Source organism: Neltuma alba, unplaced genomic scaffold (genome assembly GCF_004799145.2).
Source record: "Neltuma alba isolate B1F8T4 unplaced genomic scaffold, ASM479914v2 tig00004742_pilon, whole genome shotgun sequence".
Lineage (NCBI taxonomy): Eukaryota > Viridiplantae > Streptophyta > Magnoliopsida > Fabales > Fabaceae > Neltuma > Neltuma alba.
In genome coordinates, this window is record NW_021633844.1 from 1 (window position 1) to 11,107 (window position 11,107).

The 11,107-nt window shown below is 35.9% G+C and overlaps 1 protein-coding gene and 1 pseudogene across 1 annotated transcript; one reads left to right on the forward strand and one right to left on the reverse strand.

The window, feature by feature from the left end:
• Positions 1-51: 51 nt before the first annotated feature.
• LOC114745636 (E3 ubiquitin-protein ligase UPL7-like) lies at positions 52-5,737 on the forward strand. The gene is given in 14 exon segments (XM_028933797.1): positions 52-189; positions 295-430; positions 433-599; positions 601-629; positions 947-1,172; positions 1,174-1,229; positions 1,433-1,730; positions 2,307-2,504; positions 2,598-2,690; positions 2,958-2,985; positions 2,988-3,064; positions 4,194-4,326; positions 5,404-5,486; positions 5,634-5,737. Coding segments are annotated over 14 exon segments (1,746 nt in total). The 3' UTR covers positions 5,718-5,737.
• Positions 5,616-9,431, reverse strand: LOC114745643 (GDSL esterase/lipase At5g03810-like; annotated as a pseudogene).
• Between the last annotated feature and the right edge of the window lie 1,676 nt (positions 9,432-11,107).

Genomic DNA, 11,107 nt, shown 5'->3' on the forward strand with positions numbered 1-11,107 from the left:
GAACCCATCAGCTGTCATCCTGAGCAAGCCAACGAATGAAGATTCAATCTGATGTATGGGGACATAGAGCCTATGAGGCGTGGTCCCACAGGCATTTCTAAAGAAACATTTGCTGTTCTTCATATATTCTGTGCCACATATTCTCACCTACTTTTAGTTCTTGATGACATAGAGTTCTATGAGAAACAGGTAACTGCTTGGTTACTTTTTGGTCTGCCCCAACCTTTTCATGCGAATGTTTTGATTCACACTCAGAAACTAAACCTGCTTTTCCCTTTTTTCGGATATCTCTAGGTTCCATTTAAATTAGAGAAGCAACGAAGAATTGCATCACTTCTCAATACTCTCGTGTATAATGGCTTGTCCCATGGTATTAGTGAGCAGAATAGACCCCTCATGGACTGCGCTATCAGATGCTTGCATTTAATGTATGAAGGAATTGTCGGCATCAATTTTGTCCTCCTGATTTGTGGCTTTCCCCTGCTAGAAAAAACCGACCTCCTATTGCAGTGGCTGCCAGAACTCGTGAAATTTCATCAGTCAACATAAGATATGATGATTCATTGACTGTCCCGAGTATGGGTTCTGTTATCACTACAAACTCCTCATGTTTTCCCTTTTGAAGAGAGGTATCTACGTGATAATCAATCTAACATATTTTCCCTTTTCATTGTCATATTCTATAGGTACTTTTTGAATGACACAGGAGAGAAAGCACTAAACGGACGGATAACAAGAAAAAAAATCTTGGTTTTGTTATAAAGCCTATGAATTTTAAGAAGAGAAACATTGTTTTGAAAGCAATACGCTATGGGATTAGATTTCAATTTCTTTTTTGAGTTGAGTGATTTATTTTGCATGTGATATGGCAACAAAATGAAATTGTATTGCATACTTTCTGGTCTCTGATGTGTAGTGGTTTATGATTTGATTATGACTTTGATAGAGTTGAGATGTTTCGAGAGTTCATTAAGATGGATAAAGCCTCCAGAAAAATGGCTGGGGAAGTTTCTGAACCTGGTTCACGAGCTATTGAGATAGTAGTACGTCGGGGTCATATTGTTGAAGATGGATTTCGGCAACTAAATTCCCTTGGGACAAGGTTGAAGTCATCCATCCATGTTTCTTTTGTGAGTGAATGCGGCCTTCCTGAGGCTGGCCTGGATTATGGTGGGTTTATCAAAAGAATTTTTAACTGACATATCAAAAGCGGCCTTTGCCCCGAGTAAGTTATAGACTTTGTCTCGTATTTTATTATTGGATTTTTGATATTGAGAGCTCTACCTCGTGAGAGCTTGAGGAAATCCATCAGTGGAAGGTCACCTTCTCAGGAGGTTCAGCTCCTCATTTCACTGACATTTCTTATTCTCGTTACATGGTTATCTACTCTTTATAGAGCTATCTTTGTAATTACAATTTTCCTTTGTTTCAGATATGGGCTATTTTCCCAAACCTCAACCTCCGACAGGCTTCTAATTCCAAATTCTTCTGCAAGATTTTTGGATAATGGTCTTCAGATGATTGAGTTTCTTGGAAGAGTCGTTGGTAAAGCTCTTTATGAAGGAATATTACTTGATTACTCTTTCTCACACGTTTTTGTACAGAAATTATTGGGGAGATATAGCTTCCTTGATGAGTTATCAACACTTGATCCAGAGCTATATAGGAATCTTATGTATGTCAAGGTAAAAATCAGGAGACATATCCATACTGTTTCCTCTATCTCCCTGGTTATATTAATTAGTCATTAATGCTAAGCAAATTTAATCAATTTATCATGAGCACTTAAAGTGCGTCTGTTAATTGCCTGGATTTTTGTTTATTAAGTTTTAACACTGTTTTGATGTTGGCTTTCAACCTACAATGTTTGTTCTCCTATGTGCGTCTGGTTCAGCTGTGGGCCTTTTAAACTAGGTCTAATTATAGCATATATGTTGTTTACTCACAGAACTGATTCTTGGTGGCTAAGATGTGTATAATAGAATTGTGTACTAGGCCATTTACACTTCAGACTAGGTATGCTAAATTGTTCAGACTGTAAATATTATGTGGTTATCAAAGTGTCATGTAAGGTCGTAGGTGTAATAGCAGGACCTTATGAATTACAAAAAGAGGGGGGAAAAAAAGAACTTAAAAAGGATTTTTGAAGACAAGTTTCAAAATTCTCAAGCCTGATAGTAATTAATTTTGGTTTTATTTTGTGGGATCTATCTGTTTACATCATTGTGAAAAATGTTGCCATCAAGGGCACTTTATTCCTTTGTTACATGTATGCATAATCTTTGCATTCTATAGTATACGGGAAGCTTCACATATTCTTTGGTGCAGCAGCATATGATGGTGATGTCAAGGAGTTTTCTCTTGATTTCACTGTTACTGAAGAATCATTTGGGAAATGGCATGTTGTTGAGCTGAGGTCTGGGGGCAAAGAGATGTTGGTGGTGACGAATGAGAACAAAATGCAGTACATACATGCGATGGCAGACTACAAACTCAATCAACAGGTTTATCATAAGCTTTTGTTTCTTATTGGAGTCACTCACTTTAATACTAAATCCCTGCTGCATCATTGGTGAACCTCTTATGTTGAACTGCAGATATTGCCCTTCTCAAATGCATTCTATAGAGGACTGACTGATCTTATATCTCCATCCTGGTTGAAGTTATTCAATGCCAGTGAATTTAATCAGGTATTTCACTGGATAAGGTTGTATTTTCTTTCTACGGTTTTATTTTGCACTGAAATTCTGTAAATAGAAATGCTAACGATAGAGAGCATAGATAGTTCTTTGTTCATCCTTTTTCCATATGGTTTAATTTTATTACAATTTCATTCAAATTGAAAGTATTATTTTTTTCCCTCGTTTATTTCTTCGGCAGGGCTATATCATCTTCTGAAATATGTCTTTTCATAAGTTCTTTTTCACAAGAAGGTTCTGAATTATACCATGATGCAGTTGCTTTCAGGTGGAAAGTATGATATTGATATGATGATTTAAAAAATAACACACGATACACGGGTGGTTATAATGAAGGAAGCCGGACAGTCAAGATATTCTGGGAGGTATTGAATTTGAAACCTTAATAAATTGATTTCCTTATTTTAGTTTTCATGGATGCATGTTTTCCCCCGATCCATAAACCATATATTCTTCTTCAGATATTTCAGCAGTTTATGTTTGGTCATCATCATCATCTTTTCTATCTGCTGCATGTAACCTTTGCTGTTCTCATCAAGCAACTTAAATATGTCGCAACCTTATTTTGGGAAGTTGGCAGATTTGGATTTCTTATTTCCTATTGATGAGCAAGAATTGGTGGCGTGATGGAACAAATACATGCCCCTTCCTTTTTGATGTTTTCAATATAATTGTGCTGGGTTAGTTAGTGTGAGACTGTAAGTAGCATTTCTCTTTGGCAATATCTTAGGTTGCCTTTATTATGTTAGAGCTTGCATTTCTAGCTTTTTGACAAGTGAGATTTACATCTGGTCAGAATTGTGGGTTAAATGATAGGTACTTTGGTATACCGTTCAAGAAATATCATCATGATTATGGAAGTCAGTTTAATGCCAAACCAACTGTTTAAATGAAGTTTATATAACTTCCTTTCAGAACTCGAATGTGTATAGGCTTCTTAATCACATTACAGAACGATATTACTGGGTGGATGGTGATTTTGCAGTTGGCAGAAAGCTACATAGTTTATTTTAAAGATTCTTGTCAAACCAAATGTTAATCGAGTTTGATAGAACTCATTTAGAATATTTATATGGATCAATGTTGATGGTCATATGACATACTACTGGCATTACTATGAAAATAGTGGTTTTCTCTCTGTAGAAAATTACATAGTTTGGTTTTAATGGATTTCTTCCTGAAAAACGTGCTAGATCGTTAGCAAGCACCAATGTTGTAGTCTTCCAGGTTAAAATAGCAGGGAACCTATTCCTTTCTTTTCATGTATCTTGAGGCTGCTGCCAGGACATCTCCTTCCATCCCCTCTTCTCCCTCTGTTTGTCTCTCTAAATCTCTGCTAATTTCTGAATCATGTTTATTCCTGAAGAACAGAGTGTTTTGACTTTTATTTTCTACCTCACGGATCATATATGCGGATTTCACATAATCTCATTCTGTGGATGCCCATTCGGAGTCATAAGTAATCATTTTCAGTTTTTGGCCTATGGTGTGTAGGTGATTAAAGACTTTGAACCCCAAGAACGTTGTATGCTTCTTAAATTCGTCACTAGTTGTTCTCGTGCACCATTACTTGGGTTCAAATATTTACAGCCAGCTTTTACGATCCACAAGGTATGGTTGTTATCACGTTTGATATCCCTTAATTTCTTGTTTCTTCTAATGTTATAGGACATGGTTTTCTTTTCTTGCAATTTATCACAGAAAGTGAAATGCTAAGAAGCTAGTAAGCGCACAGCATCCAGAAACTGTTCTAATTTTCTGTTGACCTAGATACTCCTCGGGTCCTAAATGCAGAAGCTAGTTAGGGAGTTGATTTTGGTTCTAGATATAAGATCTTAATTCATTTTATTTATCATGTTTATCATTTTTTCCCAAACTAATTTATTTAACTTATAACTGATATATCTATGGTACATAAGGGGACTTTAGGAAGATCATGACATTTTTTAAATTAAATAATTTAGCGTTCTTGATTTACCCTAATTGGTTAAGTAACTCTATCGTTAAAGATTGGAAGAGTAATATTTAATGCATCTGTCACAACTTTCAAGGACATTGGAGTCTTAGCTGTATTTCATCTGGCGCTCAATGCTTAAGTTACTATAAGCTGAAAAAGTTGTCTTCTCACCATGCCATTTATCCGCAACGGAAATCTCTGGTATATGCATTCATCATCACTGCATTTTGTATGGTTGCGTCATCTTTCATTCGCGTGACCAGTCTACACATGTATGTTTTGGAAACACTTTTGTGTGTGATCTGGTCAGCGGTTTGTTGCTATGACGTTGTGAGATACTCCTCCGGTCCTTAATATAAGACTCATTTAACTAATTTGATTATATTAAGAAAGTTAGGTAAATTATTATGAAAAGTGATACATTTTTCCTAAAACACCATAATCATCTTTCTTAATACCTCTCTTCTTCCTTTTCTACTTGATTATGTTGAGGGAGTATCTATAGGGGTAATTTAGAGAAAATTGATAAATATGAGAAATGAGTCTTATATTTAGGACTAAAACCAACTAAGAATTCGTCCTATATTAAGGACCAGAGGAGTATTATTACGAGTACTTAGTTTGAGCTGGTTTTTGGCCCTACACTGACGTGATGCGCCTCTCAAACCCCCGTCCCTGCGTTATTTGAGATATTGTGACCCAGTAACGGAGTTGAAAACTTCATTTCTATTTCACACAGGTTGCCAGTGACGTCCCCTCTTTGGGCGGCATTTGGAGGACAAGATGTAGAGCGGCTTCCTTCAGCTTCAACGTGCTACAATACCCTCAAGGTACTGCTTAGAGGAGTCCATAATGAGCTACGTGTTTATGGTCGTGGGAGTCATTTCATCATCCGAGATAAGGCATTTGCTATTTAAGGCATCTCTTGTCAGTTGTCAGATTGTTCAAATATTTGTTTATTTTTTCAATCATTACAGCTTCCAACCTACAAACGTGCAAGTACGTTGAGAACAAAGCTTCTATATGCAATCAGTTCAAATGCCGGCTTTGAACTCTCTTAATTTGCAACAGGTAACCAATATGTCCGTTTTATAACTGCTTATCAGCTACTCAATTTTTGTTTTATACGTGCAATTATAGGAGCTTTATTTTATTTGTCATAGCATCCAAAACATTGGAGAGCAATATTTTTAGTCGTATTCGGAATGCCTAAGTGATCAGGGATATTCCCTGCGCTAATAGATTATCTGCCAACGCGTTATTTGCTGCTTCAGATGGATGAAATCCATCCCAAAACACGTACTCTGTAGCATTGGCACACGTTCCTACAGACACTGCATTGCAGAGATAGGAAGTTTCTATTATTCCAGTACCACAGCAGGCCTTTCTTGCTTCAAAAAATCCTGTAACCACAGAAGTATAAATCACTAAATGGGGAGTTTTATTTTCTCAGCATAGGAGAGTGAGGTGGGGTAGTATGATCTTGTTGGCAAAGCTTAAATTTTTAGTGTGCTACTGGGTGAGACGTGAACTTTAGAAATTGGTAATCTTGATTTTGTGACCGTTAATGCATCCCTCTAGACCGATTAACATTCTATCTTTGGAATGTTGCTCTCACATTTTTATGTAATTGAAGAATAGTCCACCTGTTCATGAGTATGTAGATGAGTTTTAGGGGCTCATTGTCAGGTACATACCGTTGTCACTGGGGCTGGTAAAGCTTAAATTTTGTGGTGCTACGGTGAGAGACGTGAACTTTAGAAATTGGTAATCTTTGATTTTGTGACCGTTAATATGCATCCCTCTAGACCGATTAACATTCATCTTTGGAATGTTGCTCACATTTTTTGTAATTGAAGAATATCCACCTATTCATGAGTATGTAGATAGTTTTGGGGCTCATTGTCAGGTACATACCGCTGTCACTGGGGCTGGTAATCAGATCCACAGAGGCTGGTAGATATCAAACACCCACAGCTTTATACGAGGAAGTCTGCTCTTCAACTCTGAGAAGTGCTCTTTAGTTTATCGTTAAACGAAATGGCATCGGCGGTTCAGTCTGGCAAACACTGGTTGCTTCCGGAGCCAAAAATAAAGTATGGCTGCAGGCAAACACCAATTGGCGGCAACGGGTTACTTCCATCCTCCTTGCTCCCAGTTCATACAGATTCTTGTTGCATGTTCATATAGAATTGTTATACAGAGGCCTTAGCCTGCCAGCTATGCCTAATTGTTTATGGTGCAGTGTAACATCGAAAATCTTGATCATTGCTGTGACATTACTAGTTATCTTTGTTGGTTTTTACATCCATAGTGTTTTTTAGGTTAGTGTGAACACATCACCTTAATCATGGCGGAACATAAAAGACTAGTCAACCTTAACCAATCATTATTTAAGGTCGAACCATTTGGTCTTTATAGATCTTACCCTATTTCTAGTCCTAATATAAAAGATTGTTTGGTTTTTATTTTAATTCTAATATAAATGAGGCATTTGTTTTAGAAAATTTAATTCTTATGTTTTTATTTTTTAAAATAGTCTTTATAGTGATATATTCTAAGCCAATAAATTTAGTCTTAAAACCCCGTTTTCTTTATGTCTGAATTGTTAAACAACTAAATGATTGTAATAATTTTCTCTCTGCAAGCCAATTACGCATGAAGGGCGACCACTCTCTTCTTGGGAAGTGAGAACCCACGAGCGATGCGAAATCTCGTCGAGAAAAGAGTGTCCCCGCCAAAATAAGAATCAAGAATTATTTTTTTATGCTGTATAAAGTCTCTTATTTTTAACCATCTTTTTTTGGCTGAAACTTATTTTTACTAAATTTCTTAAAAGAAAAAATTTACAGATAAATCATCAGTAAGGAACTAATTATTCATAGGGCTCTAGCAGAACATATGAAATAACATAAATTATAAATGTCTAAATATGACTCGTAAATATTAGAAAAAATTCTAAAAAAAATGACAGTTAAATTTTAAAATTCTAAATCAGTTTTAGTTACTACACTCGTAAAGAAAATAACTACATTAAAAAAATAAATGATAACACATTTTTGTAATAATTTCTAATTTGAAATTTTAAAATTTTAACAATAATTTTTTAAGGATTTTCCCTAAATGCTACAGGAGAACTTGTAAAATTATTAGTTAAACCCAAACCCATAAAATTGGGAAGAATTATGTTTTTTTTTAATATTTTATGAGTCAAATTTAGAAATTTACAATTCGCTTTTACACAGGTTCTCCAGGGAATTCATTAGTAATAAATCAAGTTTAGAAAACTCATTGATCATTAATACATTAAGTATACATAAACATGTTGATTAATCAGATCAATCCGGCCAATCCAATAAAGACGGATCCTTGGCCCAAAAGAGGCAGGCAGGTCAATAAAATAATTTGGACCATTTAAAAGGCTTTTTTGGTATGGTGCTACCGAAAGAGGCCTCATATTTAAATTGTGAGAAAATTTTATAAAGTTGTTATCTTTAGTTCTTTACCATAGGAGGTTGTTCCAGCAAGAAAGAATTAATCCCCACAACATAATGAATTAAAGTTTGAATACTCACATTTAGTATCTGATAGTACTTTGAACGGATTGTCTCAAATAGGAGCATACCAGTACCTTAAAAAAATAATAAACTTTTTTTTTTACAATGATTTTAAAATTCAAAATATTTATATAAATAATTTTTTTGGCAAAATATAAAAATTTTAACTTGAAATCATGAGTATTATTTTTTTTAAAATATCACAAAACTAATCTATGTATGCTTACTTTTTCTTGGGGAGTGGTCTTAATTAAACATATTCTAAATGTTTAATGTAACTTTTATGCATTTTCTCTAACAATACTTTAAAATTAACCGCGCGCAAATTAAGCCATTAATCCAGGATGAGATGTAATTGCAAAATGACGATATCATGCTGTTTTTGGGGCCAAGAACGACATGATGATGCTAATTGCGCCAACCACCCCCCCCCCCAAAAAAAAAAAAGGAGAGGACGAATGAAAAAAGTAAACAAACCTGAATGAAATTAGTGTAGGATGCCATGAGAATGTCTGAGAATTGATCAGGCGAGTAGACTCGATTCAGAAGGGCATTAATGTAGTAGTTCTGGATAAAATCACTGCTTCCAGCACCAATAAGGTGGATCGCACCTGAGAAAATCTCATTGGCCCTAGCATTTCCCACCATATTCACAATTTTTCTCTGATACTCCTTGTAGTGTTTCAACTGCCGAGTCAAAGAAATCGCCCCCTACGAGAGCAAAAAAGGAGAGGAGGATGATAATGTTTATTTGGACAGAAAATATATGCTTTTAAGATATCTAACTTACATATAAAGCTGCTGTCCCGTCGTGGTAACCAGAAGCACCAGAGGCAAAGTTGGCTCCTATCAAAAGATTCGTCCCTCTAGCCTCTTGGCTTAGATAAGCCGGTTGGTATGAAGTAAAACCGAGGTATTCAGCTGAGAAAAGAAAGAAAGAATAAAGCATAACTTTCAAAGAGAAGGTTAAGGAAAAGATACTGTGTTTATAAATGCTACCGCATACTTACCAGTGAAATCTACGGCAAGTTTTCCATTGCAGAACCTTCCGGTTGGTCTGTGAGTGACAAAGTCTCTTCCATAAGGAGGAAAATTTGCCTTCACCAATGTTAAGAGGTTATTATTATTTCCCACGTCAACCACAGAGTCTCCGAATATCATCAGCGCAGGAACCAGAGGATCCCCATGGACAAGTGAGAAACCCAGAAGAGCAAGTAATGAAACAAGAGGGAACTTGAACACCCCATAAGAAACTTAACTAAGTGAACAGGGAAGACAATTGCGGGTTAACTGAAGATGATAATGGCAGATCGGGGAATTCAAGCAGTGGAGGAGCATTAAAAGAAACCAAAAAGGGTCAAAGTGAAATAACAGATATCAGGAAGAGCAATGATTCTGAAAAAGCTGCCTACTGACGTGTCAAGAAGCAAGTTCAACAGCATCTGAGATTTCCATGATTTTGTCCTCTGATTCAGTCTCTCTAACCAAAGTTGTCATCATTTTTGGTTAGATAACGGTATTGATATTGGATTAAGTGAAGATAATTATTTGGCGAAAGCAAAGCATAAACACCCTAGAGTTTTTTAAGGGGAACGTCTATGCTTCATTGTGAGTGGCTCTGTGCACAAGCCACGAGGCACCGAAGTGGGCATCTTCAAGTGGTGGGCAATGCTTTAGCCCATAAAACGGAAAGATGACTGGTACACTAAAAGAAGGCTCCAATAATGATATTTTAATTATAATACAAGAGAAAACAAGGAAACAGCTTTTGTGTATCTAATTGGAAACCACTAAATCTGCTAATTGCTTTTGCAAAACATGTATAATCATAGCGAACATTCATACTTCAGATTTGAATGAGTATTACTAGACACCAAGCATTATGGTAAATGAAAATTGAAAAAACTAGAAGATTTTTTATGTTTGTATCAATGCAAAGATGTTTTTGGAAGGCATCAGAGAAGCTTTGCAAGTCCTGCAACAGTACAATACCCAGAAATTTTGAGGAATTGCTTCAAACTCCAACCAGAGTTCTTGTTATTTTTCACAAGGACTATTAGAAGATGTGCAAAAAAACAGTTCAGCCTTTGAAAATGATCAGTACGGTTGACAAGGAAGTATCCAGCTAGAGTATATTTTTAGTTATTTTAGATATCTAACAATGGGACGTAGTGGGAGCCATCTTCTCTGCGTATCTGTTGTGTATTAAAGAAAAGGTAAAAGAGGATTATGTTCAAAAGATCAGACTATATTTTTCAATTCCTAATTTATAATTATGCTAATTTCCCTCAAGGCCTCAATAAATATAATCTATCTGAGTCTCAAGTCCTTTATGATGCAAAGGGAACTTATACAATTGTTTGAACATACCGTCAAAGAAAAGCAGCAAAACATAAAAAACATCAATTTGCAAAAGGCAAAGGCTATAGCATTGAGTAATCTGGAAAGGAATAAATTCCAAAGAGCGTGTAGAAAGGGAGATGATGGTGGAGTAGTCATAAAGCTACAGATCACTGCTCCTCTAAAAAAAGGACAAGCAAGAACACATGGCCTCAAATTATAAAACATACTCAAACCTTTTTGTCACAATATCAAGGATCAAATTCAGAATTTCTGAGCATTTTCAGTTTGGCTTTCATCAGGAAACACATTTACCAATCGCTGAAACATCTCAATCGTCTTAATGGAAAGCACATCATCTAAGACAGATGTTTTAAAGCCTGTAATCCTCAAAGCAGGTGTTCCTTTAGCTGTATCTTTCGCTGGGTTCATCTACGCCTGGATCCTGTCAAAGAAAAGCCTATCTAAGGCCTTTTCTTCATCAGGAACTAGAGTAAATTCCTCAGAAACTGATTCTCAGCAAGGGATTACACGTGAAGAAGTTATCATAGCCT